This window comes from Rhinatrema bivittatum, chromosome 4, assembly GCF_901001135.1.
Source record: "Rhinatrema bivittatum chromosome 4, aRhiBiv1.1, whole genome shotgun sequence".
Lineage (NCBI taxonomy): Eukaryota > Metazoa > Chordata > Amphibia > Gymnophiona > Rhinatrematidae > Rhinatrema > Rhinatrema bivittatum.
In genome coordinates, this window is record NC_042618.1 from 215,419,242 (window position 1) to 215,440,301 (window position 21,060).

The 21,060-nt window shown below is 47.3% G+C and overlaps 1 protein-coding gene across 1 annotated transcript in view; it reads right to left on the minus strand.

The window, feature by feature from the left end:
* STAB2 (stabilin 2) overlaps positions 1-21,060 on the minus strand; it is a 473,152-nt gene that overhangs the window by 325,869 nt on the left and 126,223 nt on the right. Inside the window, 6 exon segments of the mRNA XM_029599680.1 lie at positions 4,317-4,428; positions 7,511-7,597; position 17,243; positions 17,509-17,603; positions 19,080-19,142; positions 20,359-20,511. Coding sequence (XP_029455540.1) covers positions 4,317-4,428; positions 7,511-7,597; position 17,243; positions 17,509-17,603; positions 19,080-19,142; positions 20,359-20,511 — 511 coding nt within the window.

Here is a 21,060-nt window from a genome sequence, read left to right on the forward strand (position 1 = left end):
GATAAGATAAAGGGCTTAGTATCCAAAGTTTATTGTCTCCTTAATGGGCGCATAACTGATACATTTTCGCATATGTGTGCACTGGAGCTGGATTTAGGAGATACTTTGAGAGCAGAAGATTGGGATTCCATTTACCTTTGTGCTAGTAAATGCTCTCTCTGCTATCCCCGTGAGGATAACAAAGAATAGATGTCCAAGGGTCTTTTTCCAAATCTTTAATTGGTGGAGACGTATGTGATTAATTAAAAATGCCCGACTCACGCCGAGTTTCGCCACATTCCAGTGGCTGCCTCAGGGGCTTAAATGAGAGCACACTGAATAACTATTAGTTAATTCCAACAACATCCGCATTACAGATGTATCTTGAATAAATAATGTAGCGCTTAAGCTTCTCCCGATTCCATTCTCAAATGGCGCCGCATACGTGTTTCTGCACGTCAGCGTGTGCCGTCTCCACTTGGTACAGAGCAAAAAGGCTTGCTCGGCGAACTGGTTGAGGGTATTGCTAAATGTCAACAGCGACTTTACCAGCACATTTTTATTGCAGCTTGGTGTGAAATTGCTTTATTTTGGAAACACACTGAAGCATCCTCCTTCCAAGCAGCAGTAATACATCACTTGTATAACCATTATCATTTGGCTTACTTAATAGCCCTCCATCATAACCGCCTAACATCTTTTAAAAACATTTGGGATCCTTTTATTAAATGGCGACAGTCCCAGGGATTGGGTGTCTCATAATATTTGTCTTAGTGATCTTCTTTTGCATTGTTCTCTTGTTATGTCTTATTTGTTGACCTTTGTATGTATATCCAGTGATCGTTTTATGATAGGTTTCCTTCCAGGAAGGTTTCATCTGGTTCTACATTTAGTTATATGTGCTCATGGTGACGTTTCCAGTTTGTTATCCTGCCTGATGATTACATGTGCTATTTTCTGGGTATGTGCTGTACTGTTTATATTTTGTTTGAATGGGGGTGGGTGGGTTAGGGAATTTTACTGAAAATTTTGGATTTCTCTTTGTGCCTTTTGTTATTGAATTGGTTATTTGATAACATCCAATAAAAAAATTCTAATTGCAAAAAAAACAAAACCGTAGGCGCTTATGGTCGATGTGTGTGTAAATTCACCCACAGTGAGCACAGTTATTTCCAGAGGCGGGATTAGCAAGGAGTTTGCACTTATAAGCATACTTTTGCATTTTCAAAAGTATGGGGTAGATTTTAAAAGGTTGCACGCACGTGTCCATGTGCATGTGATACCTGGCGTGTGCACATGAACGCCTGATTTTATAACATGCACACGCAGGTGTGCACATGTTATAAAATCGGGGGTCGGAGCACGCAAGTGGATGCACAATTGTACAACTTTTTTGCGCCGATGCCTGCAGCCTGCAAGCACAAAATATAAGACAAAGGTCGGGGGGGTTAGAGTAGGGCTGGGGGGGGGGGGGGGGAGGGTTAGGGGAAGGGGTGGGAAGGTCAGGCTAGGGGGCGTGGCCTCTGAGGGAACGGAGGAAGGCAGTGCGGCTCGGCACGCAATTGTGCACCTTGTGCGCCTGCGCATGCATGTTATAAAATTGCGTGTCCATGTGTGCGCACCTGGTTGTTGTGGAGCGCTAGGAGAGCGATCCCACTCCTGGGTGATGTGTGTCCTTGGGCCACGGCTCGACCCCAGAGGCTCTGAAGAAGTGCCGTGGGAGGCGTGGCATGCCCGAGCATGGGCTGGACGGGGACAGGGCTGGAGTGAAGACTGGCTGATAGGCCCTCCTCTGGACCTGCGCGCTTCGGAAGACCCAACAACGCAATGTTGGTCTTGTGAACAGTCCTCCGACCGTTCCCAGCCCTTTCGGACCTGCCGCAGGGTACGGCACGAAGCGGCAGGCCGGATGGAGGCCAGGGCAGCGAAGACTGGAACATGGATTCAGACGAGACTCAGGAATGAAGTAGACTCAGGCGTAGACGTGGACTCAGGACGAGGTGCAAGATCCATAGACGTGGACTCAGGCATAGATGCAGGATCCTTAGACGTGGACTCAGGCATAGACGTGGACTTCAGGAACAGGGTGCAGTATGCATAGACATGGACGCAGGCAAGACGAGGACTCAGGTCGAGGTACTGGATGCACAGAGGTGGAATCAGGAACGAGGGCTGAAGGAAGACATGGGCACTGACCCTCAGGGCACCCTACTCAGGCCACCCGCGGGACTGAGTCGCAGACCACCCTGTCCCATGCGCGCCCTACACAGCCCTGGAAGGCTGGTCGCGGACCACGCAGAGAGCGGGAGAGCACAGGAAAGAGGAAGCAGGTACGCTGCTCTCCTGGCAGCACAAGGCAAGGATATACGCTGCTCTCCTGGCAGCACAAGGCAGGTTAGGCATCAGGATCAGGAACAAGGATATCTGGAACATCAGGACTGGAACACATATACTGGAATAGGAGACACACCTCTGGGCTGGAACATGGACATCAGGAACGGAACAAGAGACAGACCTTGAGACTGGAACGGCAGGCAGACATCAGGACTGGAACACTGAAGACATCAGGACTGGAATGGCAGGCAGACATCAGGACTGGAACAACTTGACAAGAAGCTTCAACAGGAAACATGGAACACTGGACCTTGCAGAAGGCTGGAATACAAGGCATCTCCTGGAACAAGGAACTCAGAAGTGACCAACTCCTTGCGAAGGCAAAGACACACTGAAAGCTGAGCCCTTTAGTAGGGCTGAGGTGGACAACGCCCAGGGAGGGGTCAGCAGGGGGCCACACCTGGCTGGCCCTTCAAGAGGAGCAAAGAGGTGCGCGCTCGCGCCCTAGGAGGCTGGAGAGAAGAGCTGGCAGCTGGTGGCGTCCTCAGCCACGTGGAGGGCCCAAGGAAACCGCGGAGCAGCCCTGGACTGGAGCTGGGTGAAGGCAGGTCAGTGGAGCAGCTCCCAGCTGCAAGGACAGAAACAAAGAGAGGCAAGGCTGGCTGCGGGGGAAGGGCTGACTGCAGGAACGGCTCCATGCCGTGAGGACAGCCCCAGGAGGAGAGGTAAGACTGCAGGGAGAGTAGAGAGCTGTAGGCACCGGCAGAGAGAAGTGCTGGCTGCAGGGAACTGTGAGAGACTGCAGGCACCGGCAGGGACGGCTTCCCTGCTGGGCAAGGACCCGGGCTAAAGCAGGCACTGGGAGAGACGGCCTGCTCGCTAAAGGTCCCGGGATCGCAGCAGCACGTCCGGGAAAGGCAGAGACAGCAGCCGAGGAGCAGACCACATGGCAAGAGCTGTGGAAACGGCCCCAGCTGATTCAGGGAGAAAGAAGCAGCGTCAGCAGCCCGGCTGGCTGTGGCTGTGAGAGGTAAGAACCTGCACACGCTTCTTGTGGGCAGGAGCATAACACCTGGTAGTGCGCACACAGACGCACTTGCGCACCTTTTAAAATTTACCCCTTAGGCTTTTGAAAATCTGCCCCTATATGCATACTTTTCCCCAAAAAACTATGTGCTCATATCAGTAGGTAGTAAATGTGTGTGGGTAGCTTTGGAGTGATAATTTTCAAAAGGAAAGTCTGTGGGTATTGGGTACCCCGCTGATTCTACACCAATGCGGGCATTACAAAATTACCCTCCCCCCATAATCCACAAACTTTCTTTTGTGGAAAATATGACGTCTGCCTATCTAAAATTTGAACCAATGATTATACTTGCTTACACCAAACGTGATGCCTAAATCTGAACCCTGCCTAACTAAATTCTAGCTAGACTTAGCAAAAAATCAATTGACTAGTCAGGTCCTTACTTGTTTGCAGAACTTCAAATGATTACTGGATTTGTGAATCTCCAGGGATAATGATTTTTCTCTTGTGTATGAGAGGCAGTGCATGCAAATATTTCAATTATTATTCCAAGTGTTATTTATTGTCAGATTTAGAACTTTTGAAAGGAAGGAACTAGACTTTACTTTGTTCATGGTTCATAGTAACTGCAAAATTGATAAGTTGATTTTATCAGAAGGACTGTATGCATGTGACCTTACAAATCTTTGTAGGTTGTGGTACCCTTTATTGAACCAACAGAAAAGATGCTGTAGCACATGAGTTTTAAAGTGCACACAGGTCCTTTCCGTAGATGCTTATGTGAACTCTTGCATTGTCTGCACAGGTAGCAGGAGACACACGGAATTAAATTAGCAAATGTTATTTATTGCCCTGAAGATTTTAAAAGGAGTCTGGTCCCAAGTATCCTTTTCTCCTGCTCTCATCAGCTGATACTGCTCTACCTGAACAAAAAAGCTTCAGGCTGGTGAAAAAAAAAAAAGAAGTCACGACTTACTTTTTTTGCAAAGAAGTCCATATTTATTTGGATTAGAGCATAATTGACAATTGGATCCTGTAAAGCCTTCAATGCAAATGCAAGTCCCATTCCCATTCATGCCATCCATACACTGGAATTATAAAAGATAAAAATAAACATGGTAAGAAGCACATTTCTCTTGCCTTATGGAGAGAATTTTAAATGTATTTATTTGTAGAAGCAGGGGAGTTCAATATGTCTATCCCAGTTCCCTTCTCTTTGTACTGAATTTAAACCCTTGTATCATGGACCATCCTAAATAGTCAATTATTAACTCCTGTCATGGCAGAACAGGTAATCCTGTACCAGGTATGGGATTCATTTTATATTTCCACTCTTCTTTAAGTTATTTGGGATGTGAAGTGTCGCGCTAGTTATGGCACCTGTGGGATGATAAAGCCAAGTATAAGAACTAAGTGTGAAATTACATTGAAATGAATTGTCACTGCTGTCCGTCCTGGTTTCCTGTGGCAGCTCAGCGAGAGATTCTGCAGCAAGGGCTAGAAAATTCTGTGGCCATTCTGCTGTACATTTTGTTACAATTTACTTTACTTACTCACAAAGTCAATTTTTTTATTATTGTAAACTATTCCATTCATCTTTTTGGTTTTAAAACTAAAATGTTTTCCCCTCTGTTTTTTTACATATGTCATTCTTTTCTTTTTTTATAACATTTCTCCATTTCATTTTTTTCTTTTTTCCTTCCTTTTCAATCCCTTTCATTTTTTTATTTTTTTTTGCATGCCTCTTAGACTTTTTCACCTTCTTCTCGGTGTTGTCATATGCATAGAGTTATAATCAGAGTTACAACTCCTTTCATGCAATGGGAAAAACCAGGACTGGATCAGCCTTTTTTTGAACTGGACCGGGTAAGGTGGCAAGCCGCCTTCCCGCTCACACACCTATGGTCCTTCCTCTCGCCCTCTACCCACCCATGGCCTTTCATGTACCTCCCTCCCCTATCAAACGTGTGTCAGCACCCCACACCGGCAGGATTAGAGGCAGACATTGTCTTGCACAAGCTGGTGAAAGAAGCAGCCCTGCCTGGGGCAGTGGAAGAAATGGTCCCCCATGCCCGATGACCCTCCCCAGCAGCAGAATTGGGTGATGCCAGGGGCCTTGTCTATGACCTTCTCCTTTATCCACACGTACATATTAAGGGGGGACAATTTTCATTACGTTTCCTGACAGCCAGTTACACGGGTATTTTTGTACTTGAGTAAAGGGGAGGGGGAGGAGTCATTCACTAAGCTGCAACACATGGGATTCACTAACCTGTGGTACTTTGTACCGCAGCTTAATAAATCCCACATCATTTTATCCCAATGGTAAAATACCGCCAGGGAGAAAAACAATACCACAGTGAAGTGGGCTCCACGCATGGCAACCCCACATCCCAGGGCTGCCATCTTTCAAAGAGCTCATCTGGCCTGCAGACTGCTTCCTGTCCAGAGTGAAAAAAAACCCCCTGAGGGGCCAAGTGAGACTCCCTCTGCTGCCCCCAGCTGCCCCTTGATGTAGTCAAAGTGTTAAAAATTGTTTTTAAATGTATAAAATATTATGACCCTGGTGCCACTCCTGAGTCCCAAACCCCACCCCCTTGGAGTTAAAAACGTTGACCCCACCCTGCAGGCCTCCTTCAACCCCCACCTGGCCCCCTGACCATTACCTTAATCTCCCTGGTGTCTAGTGATTCCCCGAGCACTCTCTCTGGCTCTAGTTCCGGCCGCGCCATGCTCAAAATGGTGCCAGCCGGTCTCAGGAATGCTCCAGGAACAACTAGACACCGGGGAGATCAAAGAAATGGTCAGGAGGGATCAGACGGGGTGAGGGGGAAGGAGGTCTGGGGTGGTGGTGGAGGGAGGTAACTTTTTTTTTTTTTTTTTTTTTAACTCCAAAGGGACCAGCACCAGGGTTGGAACATTTTACACTTTCCTTTTGAAAGCCTCAGTGGTGGTGGTGGGGCAATGGGAGAATGGGTTTCACTTGACCCCCAGGGGGTTAACATATAAACATGGTGGCGGAAAAAGAGCATGACTTATCTAGTGTGCCCATCCACCCAACTAAGGTAGCTTTGCAATTCCCATTACACCCTTAGATATCCCTTGGGTTTATCCCATGCTGTCTTGAATTCAGAAACCGCAGTTTCTTTGTACCTCTGGCAATAATCGAAGCAAAATTACCCATGCAACTCTGATTTGATTATTGGTGAATTCCCATCCCCCACCCCCACCCAACCAGGTAAAAAGGACCCGGTGGTATTTGCACCAATATGAGAAGTTCGATTATTGCCTCCCTAAGAATATTGGGCTCAATATTTAAAATGGTTTGTCCGGCTAAGTTCAGGTATATCCAAACAGGTTTTGAAAATCCTGACCAGTCTGACTGCTCCTGATATAGCTGGCTAACAGGGTCATTTTCCAAGGTGCAATAACCCATCATCGCGTACATTAGGGCATTAATGCATGCAATAACGCCCTAATGCGTGCGATAATGGTCTTATCGTGGCGGTAACATTAAAATTAGGGGAAGGGGTGGAGTTAGGGAGGAGTTTGGGAAGGGTATAAGGAAATGGGGACTGGCACCGCTGCCGGCGATAATGTTTTGGACATTACCGCCGGCAGTACAGCGGGAAATAGCACCACACTTTAGTGTAGCGCTATGGGGGGCGATTGTGTGCGGCACAGCCGCACCTCGGCAGGCAAATCCACACCGCCGTGATGCAGCCGGCTGCACACTAGCTCCCCCCTCCCCTTTTTTCACCCCCCCTGTCCCCTTTACCACGGCAGCTCATCATTCCGCAGGAAACGATGAATCTAGCCCTACGTTTTTAGCCAGCTATGTGAGCAGTGGTCCATGAGTATCCCGGAGTGCAGTGTTATCTGGCTAACATAGCTATACATCTTTAGGAGTGGGGAGCAGTCCTAAGCTGGATAAACTTTTCTGGCTAATTTTAAGATGGTCAGATATTTTAGGTGGCGGAGGGTGCTACTAAACATCGCTGCCAATTTAGCCAGATTAGTGTATCCAGCTAACTTTGCTGGCCATGCAATGGCTGGAAATGGACCCCTTTATCTCTATGATGACCTCTGCAGCCTGGCCAGCAAAGACTCCTGAACTCCAGTGTCTTGCGTGGGAAGGAATCTCATGGCCAGCTACTGGGTTGTTTTTACCTGCCCATTTCCTGAGCATGGGTTAGAGTAGCCACCTGGACACTGACTGCATTCTGAACCATAGAAACCCTTGCAGCAATTAGGAACCTGAAATAAAATAATTTTTCGCATGAAAATCAAAATCCAGCCCAGCAGGGTAACAGCCCATCATTCCATACAAAAACTGTTGCTAAAGAGTTATCTGGAGAAATTCCATTCTTTATTTCAGACATAATAGAGTGTACTTGACTGTGCATACATAGTAGTGTGTGGTTACGTGCACAATTTTGTGTGTACAACTTTTGATGCAATGGGAAGTTTAGCATACAAAAAATGTGCACATAAAGTAAAAAAAATGTGGGCACAAATTAGCACTCCTCCATGCAAATCCCATGTTAATTTATTTAATATTTATATTCTGCCTTTCTCGGCTGGTCATTTGCTCACAGTGGATTACAGTATGGTAGAATAAGCTAAAATTTGGGGGGAGGGGGACTGTTATGAACGCACTTTCCGCGGGTCTCCCCGCAAGCAGGCTGCGCTTACTCACCCCATGCTGCCTTTTCTTCGCAGCGCAATGCTGCCGATGTCGGACCCCCCATGCGGCAGGAGCCGTGGACTTTCCTTCCTCTTGCGACCCGGAGGCTGCCCGTGCTTCTCCTCTTCACCGTGGCCGGAGCCGCGGACTTTCCAGCCTTTTATGCGGCCCGGGACACCCCTCACGCTGAGGCCATCTTCACGGCGCTAGGCCGCAAGCCCCGGGATCCTTCTGGCGGCTGGAGGCACCCTCGGGGCTTCCTGTAGTGGCAGGAGCCGCTGCTGACGTCAGGGCCTGCGTTTAGGCCCAGCCCTGCCTCTTCCCACATCGATGCCGGTTCAGGCTGCTGTCTGCGGTCCTGCACAGCTTCCTGCTTGCTTCCCTTAGGTGCCGGCGTGCACCTTTCTGCAAGATTTAAAGGGCCAGGCACAGGAAGTGTGCTGGCCCCACCTTTGATGTAACCGTTTCCTGCTTCAGCCCTATAAAGGGCTGCTCCGTCAGTCTGTCTGGGCCTTGCATCGTGGTGACTTCCCTCTGGAGGCTCCTGCCTGCCAGAGCCTTGTAAGGTCTTCTGTCTTCGTGGAGCTCCTCGTCTCGTCTCGTCTGCCTTCTACCACGTCTTCATGTCTTGGTGTTCTGCCTGAGGTCCCGGTCCAAGTTGTGATGTCTCGCTATGTTCCTCCACATCCTGATGTGTGTTCCTGCGTCTCGTCTTCTACACTCCTGAGCCTTCTGGTCCTGTGGGCTGGACTCCCTCGGACGACGTCTTTCCCGGCTTGGAGTGGCCTGCAGGTGGACTGTGTCCTGCGCTCTCGAGCAGTCATGTCCTGGATCTTTCCTGCACTGTCCCGTTGTCCTCGTGGTCCATGATCAGCCTGCAAAGGCTGTGAAGGGCGCGCAGTGGGACAGGGTGGTCTGCGACTCAGACCCGCGGGTGGTCTGAGTAGGGCGCCCTGAGAGACAGTGCCAATGTCCATGCCTTGCGTTTTGCCTATTTGGATGTCAAGTTCTTTGTCATGGATGCCGTTGCATCATCCTTCTGTCTTCGTCCAAGGATGCCGTTGCATCAGCCATGTGTCTTCGTCTAGATGCCGTCGCATCAATCATTGTCATGTCTTCGTGTCAAGGCCGTCTGCCCTCAACCTCAGGCCAGGCCTGCTGCGCCATGCTGCTCGCAGCAGGTCCGAAAGGGCTTGAAATGGTCGGAGGACCATTCAACTTCCAACACCCTTGGATGTTGGCCTTGGGAGCTTGCCAGCCTGGCAGAGGGTAAGACCGTCAGCCATGCGGAGCCACCGTCAACCCTCGGCTCGGTCCTGAAGGTCTGGGTCCGGGCTGAGGCCCAAGGGCACACTAAACACCCCGTTCTCAACAGAATGCAAGGCCTTTCGAGGCCGTTCTCAACAGGGACGATTATTGCGTTACGAGGATGTTTCCATGGTAGATTCCAGTCTGGTAAGTTAGGTCAAACATTACAGAGAGAGCTTTCATCAAGTCATTAGCCTTTACTCTGCAATCCAGAGAGATGCGTAAACTTAACTCCTGTTTTCTTAATGCAGGAATTTTACCTCTTGGTCGGAGGTGGAGTAAAGTTTATGGGGTTAGTGTTAGCCTATGGGGCTGCAATTAGAGTTTGCAGTGCAGGAGTCCTATGCTCAGAATCAATCTACAGAAAGCATGATTTGGGCACAAAGTATGATCTCTGCCTAAAAAACAGATTTTAGCAAATAAATCATCCTTTATGTGCAGAAAATGTGCTTTGTGCCCAAATCGAAGTTTTGCGCACACTTTTGGGAGCATAATGTTTGTGTTCCTAACACTTGTTTTTTCTCCTAACTCATGCTTTGGGTGCATAGTAGGGGTGTGCATTCGTTTTGAACTTAAATGGAAAACGCAACTTATTTATTTTTTTTAACTTAAAAAAATGATGAGGCGTAAACGATCGGATTTCCAACTTATTCAACATAGCTATGTTGAATACGTTGGAAATTGCGATTGTTGATCTAAATAAAAATTTAAACCCCTCACCCTCCTTAATCCCCCCCCCCCAAGACTTACCAAAACTCCCCAAGCTGGCCAAAAGTTCCGTGAGGGTCCGGGAGCGGACGCGTGGGGAATCATGTGACGTCCGCGTCAGTCGGACGTGACGCCGACGTCACGTGGACCATCGCGGTTCTGCTCCCGGGCCCCTCCAAGCTGGCCAAAAGTTCCTTTTGGGCCCAACGAGGGGTCCGGGAGCGAACCCGAGGGGAATCACGTGACGCCGCGTCACTCCGACGTGACGCCGTCACGTGCTCCTTGCAAAGGAGTTCAGGAATGGCGTCCTGACCCCGCTGGACCACCAGGGAGTTTTGGTAAGTCTTGGGGGGGGGGGGCGGGATTAAGGCGGGTGAGGGGTTTAAATTTTTATTTGCACATATGGACATAGACTCAACTTATGGAATTCTCCATATGTCCATATTGACCGCAAATGGGACCCCCTTTCGACTTATGGACTTATGAACTTAAACTTTTGGTCTGCACATCCCTAGTGCATAGCTTTTAGGGGCACAACGTTTCTGTGCACAAATCATGTTTTTTGCACACAACAATGCATAGACACCATGTTCTGTGCATGCTAAGCACTGAAGCTTACTGTCAGCTTCCTGCATCAGGGTTTAACTCCTTTTTTTATAGCACATGAGTAAAGAAAATGTGTGCTGAAGTTCGGCACACATTGCTTACTCACAATTTATTTCACTGGGGCCAAGGAGAGAGAACACTTGGAAGACTGACGCTACCATTACGTAAAACAGTCCGGTAGCAATACATGTTATTTAATAAATATATGTGTACAAGTACTTTACAATTGTTCATATTCAGCACTGCATAGCCAGATAGGTATGGACTTATCTGGCTAAGTGGCAGTGGCTGAATATCTGGTCCCATTCAGTCGCCGCCAGTTAGCCGGATAAGTTGTGGGTGGAATATGTGCATTCCAGAGAAGAGATACTTATCCAGCTAACAGCCGGAAAAGTAGTAATACTCAAACTAATCCAGTCAATTTAACTGGATAAGTTAGACCTGCTCAATAGCATGACTAAATTTAACCAGATAAGACTTATCCAGAGAAGACTTATCTAGCTAACTAGCAAATTTTGGGGGGATATTCAGTAGCATAGATATGCAGCTGGATAAGTCTTATCCAGCTAACTCACTTAACTGGATATGTTTGAATATCTACCCATATATGTTTAAATAACAATCCATTTCTGTAATAAAAATGGCATAGAGTCCAACAGGATAAAGATTCTACAACAGACTAAATGCACAACTGAATCTTTATGGGTAGAAATCCTTTGTGTGTTGGGGAAGAGTATAGCGATAGGATTATATAGTACCATCTAGGGATGTGCAGAAGGAAAATATTTGTTGTGATTCGGTTTTCGTTTTGCCGGGACCCAAATTTGTTGCATTCGTTTCATGGGGGGGGGAACCAATTCATTGATTAGTTTTATTCATTTTCTGATTTCCCATTAAAGTCAATGGGGGAAGTATTTGCAGCCTATTTTTGGCTGCAGAATTGGAGTTTTCTTATCAAGTCTGATGAAACTTCTGAGGAGCAATCATCAGAACGAGAAAAGAGCTCCACGGTACTTAGACTGTGGCAAAGTGGCACCAAAGTGGTATGAATACCCTAAGGCAATTTAAAGGCAAAGGTGTACCAGGAGTGGCAAGAGTGCTTTAACAGAGGTGCAAAGCAGCAGGGAGAGTGTCAAAAACACACCACAGCTTCAAAAGAGAGCACTGATAACAGATGCATGAACCCTCGAAGGCAGCATGACAGGCAAAGTGTAAAGTCAAGTGGCATCAACATCCTACAGCACAATGAAGGGGGAACATAGCAAGCAGAAAGACTAGCACCAACACAATGAGGAACCATGATAGTGGCAAGAACACCACAAGGAGCTGAATGAGTCATCTGGTGTATGGCAGCAAGGCAGAGTGGCATAAAGCTGATAGGGGCAAGACAGGCTGGCAGAGCAGAGGTAGTCTGGTCCCAGTGGTTTTGATAGGGGCAAGACAGGCTGGCCCAGGGGAGAGTTCACTTTCCCTTGTGCAGGAAAGGGCTCCCTAGAATGTTTCCATTGGCATCTAGTGAGCTCTTGCTGGTCTTTTAAAATCTGGTGGAGTTAGCAGAAATACAAATGAGAATTTTAAAGGCCGAGGCGGAGGAGGGTGCCATGTGAACAGCGGTTCAACATGGGTCAACAGGTACTAAGAGATAGGCTGGCCGGCTACCCCGGGGAGAGTTCCCTTTCCTTTGAGCAGGAAAGAGCTCCCTGGAATGGGTTGGCCCCTAGAGTGGAGCATGAGCCTTCAAAGCGTGGTGATGTGGAGCATGGTGTCATGTGAACAGTGGTTCAACATGGGTCAACAGGTACTAAGCGATAGGCTGGCCGGCTACCTTGGGGGAGAGTTCCCTTTCCTTTGAGCAGGAAAGGGCTCTCTGGAATGGGTTGGCCCCTAGAGTGGAGCACAAGCTGGCAGGTGTGCCCTACACAGCCAGTCAGGGCTGGTCGCGGACCATGCTGGTGATTCCTTGCTCAGGTAATTGAAGAATGTGCAACGAGTCTCTGGTTGGTTGAAGAAGGTGAGATGAGGTTGGTTGGTAGGAGAAAGTGGTCTAAGGTGGGACTCAGATAGGTCAAAGAAGATGGTCTGAGGCAGGGCTCAGATAGGTTGAAGAAGGTGGTCTGAGGCAGGGCTCAGATAGATTGATAAAGGTGATCTGAGGCAGGTCTCAGATAATTAAAAGGAGGACTCTGGAAGGCTGAAGAAAAGGTCTGCGAAGATTCTGAATTGGTAGAAAATAGAAGGACTCTGAAAGAGTCACAGTATCCACAATGCTGTCTAGTTGGACACACTACGCGCCCTACACAGCCAAGCCTGGCTGGTCACGGACTACGCTGATGGTTCCCAATACAGACTGTTTAGAAGATTCAGACGAAGACTCCAGAGAGGCCTGCTCCGAGGGGCACCCTCCACAGCTAGTCAAGGCCAGGCATGGACCACATCGACGGGACAAGCTTTAGAGTAGAGTTCATTTGTGATAATAGAGGCAGGAGCAATAGACTGCGAAGGTCCGGCAGGATATAGGAGAAGGAAGGAAGCTCGGAGACGGGACTCGGAGCCAGGATCACCGAGGCGGGACTCGGTGCATGAACATTGAGACGGGACTCAGTGCAAGGAGGATTAAAAGCCGGAAGCTTCAGGAGATTGTGCTGCCGAGGACATGAAGATCAAATACATGAAGACTGGATCTGAAGAGACCTCTGAAGAAGAAGATTAAGTTACATGAAGACATCTGACGATGAAGATCAGGATGTGAAGACATCAGGAGATGAAGGTCAGGTTATGTGAAGACATCTGGAACACAGAAGCTTAACTAGACAAGAGACCAAGGAACGAAGAACATCTAGACGAAGACACGGGATCCCACATGGAACGAAAGCCTTGAGAAGCTGGAAGATGAGAGTCCTAAGGAGGACTGGCTCCTTGTGAAGGCAAGGAAGGAATGAAGACAAGACCTTTTTATAGGCAGAAGAGGCGACTCCCTTGATGACATCACTGGTGGACCTCCTCCCTCACTGTCCCTTTAAGAAGGGAAAGAAGAGCCAGCCTCGCCCGCTAGGAGGAAGCAGGGGATGCAGGATCTCAGACAGCTCCAATGCTGCAACGCTGAGAGTGCAGGAGAAGAGGAACTAGGCCTCAGGACAGGCCCCAGGATGGACGGCGGCTTCCCTGCCATCAAGGATGGACTGCTGGCAGCTCCATGCTGCAGGAGAGCCTGGGAATGCAGACCCTCTTCTCCCGGAGGGCCCAAGATGGTAACAGTGGCCTCCAGGCCACATGGGAACGCTGTAGGTGGCTCCATGCTGCATAAAGAATAGCAACGCAGCTCCTGCCACGAGAAGAGCGAGTCGGCGGCCTCCGTGCCGCTTAGGTAGTAGAAACGCAGCTCCAGCCACATGTAGGAAGCTTCGGAGGTCTCCAGACCGTGAGAAAGGGAGAAGCGCGGCTCCAGCCGCGAGCAGAGAGCAGAGACAGCCTCCGGGCTGCAGGGGCTGCAATAGCACGGCTCTGGCCGTGTGGGAAGCACGTCGGTGGCTCCGGCTGCGACAGCAGGACGTCGGCAGCCCCGGCGCTGCTGAAGAAGGGAAAAAGGTGGAGATACTGCTCAAACAGGACAGAATCACAACACTGGGCTCCTTGTAGGCGATCAAAGAGTTCGCTAATGAGCGGCAGAGGGTAACAATCCTTGCGAGTCACAGCGTTTAGCCCACGGTAGTCAATGCAAGGATGTAAACTGCCATCCTTCTTCTTCACGAAGAAGAATCCGGCTCTTGCCGGGGAATTGGAGGGTCTTATGAAACCTTTATTCAAATTCTCCTTAATGTACTCAGACATTGCTTGAGTTTCTGGTAGCGAGAGAGGGTAGGTTCTGCCCTTGGGAAGCATGGTACCTGGTAGGAGCTCAATGGGGCAATTGAATTTATGGAGTGGAGGCAGGATATCTGCATTTTGTTTGGAGAACACATCTTGAAAGTCAGAATATGGAACTGGTAACCCGGTAAGGGTTGTAGAGTTCAGAACGGTGACCGCTGGAGACATCTTTCACAGACAGTGGTTCTGGCACTGGGGTCCCCACTGAATTAGCTGCAGGGATTGCCAGTTGAAGTGGGGTACGTGGACCTGGAGTCAAGGAAGTCCTAGAATTATCGGATGCATAGAATGCTTTAAAACGTACAGGGAGATCTCCTCTTCATGGAAGGTTCCCACAGAGAGGAAGAAACGGTGAGATGAGTAATGCATCCGGGGAGGTGCTCTCCCTGGATAGATGTGATGCAGCGAGGTACCTCCAGAGGCTGAAGAGGAATCTGGAGTACTGTGACAATATCATCCAGAATGAAGTTGCCACTCGCCCCAGTATCCACGAGCGCGGTTGTGGCAAAGGAGCGTGACTCCCTAGAGAGGGACACAGGGAGTAACAATTAAGGGCCAGTAACATTAGCGCCCAAGCTCGAGACCCCTGCCAGGCTCAAGCTCTGCAGTTTCCCGGACGTACGGGGCAGGATTGCAGGAGATGTCCGGAACCACCACAGTATAGGCAAAGGCCTTGCTTCTTGCAACGAAGGCGCTCTTGAGGAGACAAGCGTCTGCGATTGATCTGCATCAGCTCCTCTGGTGATGGAAGAGGTGCCGGTAAGGCCTTCAACTGTGGACTCGTAGCACAGACTGGGCGTGAGGCCGGTGGCTGGGAGACCTTTACCTCCTGATGTCGCTGACGTAGGCAATGGTCAATTTTGCCAACCAGGGAAATCAGGTCATACAGGAATGTGGGAATCTCACGAGCAGCCAGCTCATCCTTGAGGGCAGGAGACAAGCCGTCCAAATAGATTGCCCTAAGGCAGTCCTCTTGCCACCCCATTTCTGTGGCTAGTGTCCTAAATTCCACTGTGAATTCGGTGAGTGAATGCGAGCCTTGATGGAGGTGAAGAAGCTGATGACCTGCAACTGTCTGTCGGCCAAGGTCTTCGAAGGTCCACTTAAAAACGGTCATGAAGTGGGAGAGGTGATGGAGAATATCATCTGAATGCTCCCAGAGTAGGGAAGCCCATGCCAGGGCCTTCCCTTCAAGGCGTGAGAGGATAAAGGTAATCTTGGTGGTCTCACTTGGGAACAATGCAGGTTGCAGTGCAAATTGCATAAAGCACTGATTGATGAAGCCTCGGCAGAGGCACAGATCCCCGTTGAAACTGGGTGGAGCTGGAAGTGCTAGTGATGCCCGTGGAGGTGGGGTTTGAGCCCAACCCCCCGGAATTGGCCATAACAGAGTCTTGTAGCTGAGACCGTAGTCTCTCCACAGATGAAGCCAACGCTTCTAGTGTTCGCTGTTGTTGTCAGACATGAGCGGCTAGGCCAGGAATGGCCTGCAAGGCAGGAGACTCCGCCGAGTCCATAACCTTGGCAATCTGTTGCACTGGAGGTGGACCCTTAGCCTGGTGCAGGATTGGTACAGCCTTCCGGTCGGACCCGGAGAGCACCTGCCACCAGGAGGTGGAGCACAGGAGAAGACAGAGGCTAGCTGGAGCTTCACCAATAGCAACCCGGGGTTCCCTCAGGTTGAGCCCTTGGTTACCCGGGCTGCCTGGTCTTAGGTGGGCCTCGAAGGATCTCCTAGAGAGGAAGGGCAGAGGAATGCCCACCACGAACAAGGGTGTGCGGTCGATGTCCTAACAAGAATGTCCAGAGGTCACAGGAGGCCAGAACAGAGAGTCCGAGTGAATAGCGAGGATCAAGGCCAGAGTAACAGTTCAGAATGGTCAGCTGAAGAAGGGGTCAATACCTGTAGTCAATCCAGAAGTAGTCAGGTCAGGCAGAGGTCAGTTCCAGGCAGCAATCAGGAGTAGTCAGAGAACAGGCAGAGGTCAGGTCCAGGCAGCTATCAAGAGTAGTCAGGAGCAAGCAATGGTCAGTACCCTGAGATCAGTCCGAAGTGTACTACCAGGGATGGAGAGACAAAGGAACAAGAGACGCTGGAACAGGAGAGACAGGAGACGCTGGAACAGAAGACGCTGGAAGGCAAACTAGAGAAACTGGAGTGTACGACCCGATTGCCAAGGCAAGGAAGTGGTGTCAGACCACTTCCTTTAATACAATCATCAATCAGTACGCGCCGCAGAGGTGGGATCCGCCCCTAGACCTTTAAGAGGTTGGGCGGTCCGCGCGCGCACACCTAAGGGCAGGGCCAACGCCATGGAGGATGCCAAGCCCTGCCGTGAGGTCTGGACAGGAGCCTGAGCACGGGGGAGCCAGAGACACCGTGAACTGGCTGCGGCGTGTGAGAGCCCGGAGCTCGTGAATGGATGAGAAGGATGAGCAGGTCCGGCCGTGGACCGAACGAGGCCGGAAAGTGCAACAGCTTCAATCCCACCAGGACATGCAAGTCTGGAAGTTTGCATTGGTGCTCACTGATCGCACCTTTTTACATAAACATTTCCTTGTTGCCCCATTTGTTCAAAAAAATAGACGCATCTTCCACATCCCATACCCATGTTTTTCAGTGCAGCCCAATATTTACAGCAATCTTATTCAGTAACGTACATATATAAATATATATATATATATTTTTTTTTTGTAACATCTCAGCAATCAATAGGGAAATTCTCTACTCTCCATTGCATTGCAGTAGACATAGATCCAATCCAATCTGAGTTTAAAATCTGCTTATTCGATTTAAGAAAATATTATAAACATTTAAAATACACACATAAATAAATACAAATAAATATACTTAAAATAACATATTTGTCATTACAAAAGAAAAACAGAGTTGGCCAAAATAGCATCCCAGGTTACAGTTCAATTCACCAGTGTTAAAAGCTTGGGCAAATAACCAAGCCTTCTTCTAAAGCATAAATAATCCTTAAGCCTTAACTTTATTGTTGAATTGCAGTATCTGGCACAGCCGGTCTTTAGATAATCAGATAGCATCAGTGTCTTCCTGTAATTGCATTTATATGCGTACCTATTCTAGAATACAAGGAAAAAACAAAACAAAACATTACATCTCATCTTTATTATAGCTTTTCAGAACATTTTATAAGCATATTTACACCCAGCTGGGTATGCTATAAACTACTTCAAGGCTGATTGCTAAAGACAGGTGGACATGCTTTTGAAATATTTTAATGCACACGCTGTTATACATTACTGCTCACATATTCACAAGTGAATAGATAAAAATCACGAGGCAAGCCTATACTTTCTGACTCCACCAAAAAAACCCAGATTTAGATTAAATTTGACTTTCAGATCCACCCTTACTGTTAATACATACACTATAGTTGGAATTTATGTGCTTTTTTAAGCCTGTGAATTAAAAATTGAGGTGAAGGTGGTAATCTTTCTTATATTGGGGCCCATGCAATACCGTGTGCTCAGCTGAGTGCACTGTATAACTCTCAGTCCGACACGGGTTAAATAGGCGCTAATCCACCTCCTAATGCAATAGGGGGATTAGTGCCTATTTAACGCGTGTCCGACGCGTAGTGAACGGGATAGCGCTCATCACATGCAAATGCACGTGAATGAGGCTATTACTCATTCACTCCAATGCAAAAAAATAAATGTGCGTCTCAGATGTACATTTATCGCTCAGCTATTAACGCCCGCCTGGAGCAGGCGTTAATAGCTGAGCGCATTGAAAAGAAGTACAGAAAAGCAGAAAAAAACTGCATTTCTGTACTTCTTTTAAAAGTAAAAAAACCCCAAAAAACCCAAAACTTAGCTGGCCACATTGAAGACCAACGCCGATATGCTCGGAGTCGGTTTTCATAACCGGCTGGCTGCATTATGAAAACCGACACCAAATTTATCGGCGTCGGTGTTCGTAACCGGCAGAACGCCGGTAACCGCGGGGTCACTTTAGCAAGGAGGCGCTAAGGTCGCACAAGCAGCCCTAGTGCCTCCTTGCTAACGCGACCCCCTAATTACAATATAGCATGGCCCCCTCCCCCCCATTGCAGGCGTCATGCGCACGTTAAGAAAGCGGGCGCTGACTTTTCAGCGCCCGCTTTCCACGCTTTTTTTTTTTTGCATCGGCCCCATTGTTTGTTAGAAATCATGGATGGGTTGAAATAAGAATTTTTGTTTTGAGTCCTGTAATAATATTTGGCATAGTTCTTTGGCTCTATGCATTTGGTTATGTTTTACTAGCACTGTTCAATTTTTTTCTGGAATATTGGAACATTTTTCCTAAAAATCTGCTTTCATAGTTTAAAAGACCACAAGGTGTGGAAAAAAAGGACAACGAATAACTTTTGGGCCAATAGCTATTCAACAGAATTTCTTGCTTTAAGGCATATGTTGTGTTCTGACAAAAAGTTGGAAGACTGAGGGGGAACAATGCAAACAGAATGCAGAAGAACAAAAAAACAGTGCTAACATTATTAAAAAGAAAAAGAAAAGTTTTCACCAATTACAGCAGAAAGCAGCAATCACACTTACTGTGCGTTGAGTGTCCTTAGGACAAGTGCTCCATAATATTAAGGAGCAACTCACGCAGGAACCCTGAAATGAAACATGGGCATAGTTAAACGTTTACCCTACTGACAAGGATGGAATTAATCTGGAGCTACAGCTTGTCTGGAAAATTGCATTCCTGGCACACCTGGGAATATCCTCCCGCAAATAACCTGAAGTGCCAGAAGTATGAAAGGATACCGCTACAGAAATGCAGGCATATGCACACATATAGCATACATACTGCATGCATTTATAATGTGAGCATGCTTGCTGTACAGAAGTGGGAGGCATGAATATATATGGGATTTGGTGCATTAATAGCTGTAACAATCCTTTCATGCTACACAGTTTATGTGTCAGGCATAAATCTTGACTTAACTTGTGTGAGGTTTCATTGTCACTCAATCCTGCATAGCCAGAGCTCAAAAGCAAAAATTGTAGTAAACACATATCACCAGGTTCTGGACAGCTTTCTGTAGGCAAGATAGTCTCTACACAATCATAGTGCCCTGGGAATCGAATGACAGACTTTTGGATCAAAGCAAGGAAAAGATTGTATTTATTTAATGGATTAAGATGTCTAAGATCCAAGGTACCTGGCTGATTACACTTAATATTGTTTTAAAGTCTCCATGTAATGCATATCAGGAGAAGAAGGATCATGTAATTTTTAAATAAATAAATATATATAATATAGTTTCTGAAGGGCATGTAAAACTCTAGCTCAGGGGTGGGCAATTCCGGTCCTCGAGGGCCACAAACCAGTCTGGTTTTCAGGATATCCCTAATGAATATGCATGGGAGAGATTTGCATGCACTCTGCCTCAGTTGTATGCAAATCTATGTCATGCATATTCATTAGGATATCCTAAAACCTCGACAGGTTTGTGGCCCTCGAGGACTGGAATTGCCCACCCCTGCTCTAGCTGGAATATATCATTCTAGCCAGTAGCCACACTTTTAAATATTTAGCTTCCTATTTCAATAAGTTCTTAAAAATTCAAATAAAGGATTATAAATTCAATCTTTGCTACAGTAGGTAGCCAATGCAGTTTATGAAGTCCAAGTGAGATCTGATCATGTAATCTTAGATTCAATGGGATACGAATCGCAGTATTCTCTACATATTGCAGTCTACAAGGTGGTTGTTTTTCCACACCCCTGTAAAGCAAGTCACAATAATCCAGCTGTCCTGTAACCTTTAGTGAAGTTTCTGCTGAGGGAAAATGTTTATTCGTTGGTATGGTATTGATATCTTTACCAGTATTATTTCACTTTTTGTTTCATCGCATCGATGGGGGAGAATAGGCACTATCGAGGGAGGAATGAGAACACCATTCAAAGTGTAAATCCGGCCATTCTTTGCAATAACATCTGCCTCTTCAATCTCTTCGCCATTTACAAGGATTTGTCCCTGCATAAGATATGAAACGTGGGATTACTTAAACTTTCACTGTGTGTATGCTAGAATGTACAATTATGTCATCAAGTCTACAGCAAATAAACCCAAAAAGTAATCTGTACCTTCAGAATGGGACTTATTAATAGAGAAGAGAAATAAACCTCTGAAAAATGAAGCCATATTTGATCATTTCGATATAGTCTGGCCTTTCAAACCTCCACAGTCAAACTATCGATGAAGTCTGCAGCATACAATGACTTCAATTTTTATTTTTGGAAAAGTGATTTGCTAGTGGTTTTGCTACTACTTTCACTAAGTAAAATATGTTTGTACAACCAATCAGAGAGGGTTAGTGGTTAGAAACAGGTCAATCCAAATCTAATGATTTACAGATATTATGAAATGAACGCAGCATTTTATTATGAGGCCATTCTTGGGAAAAGGCAGAATATCAAATATCGCTAAACAAACAAATAAATAAATAAATGCTTTGATTCATGGGATAATTTCCAATTGCTGAACAACTTAGCTGGATATACTTATCTCCCTGAGCCTAGCTTT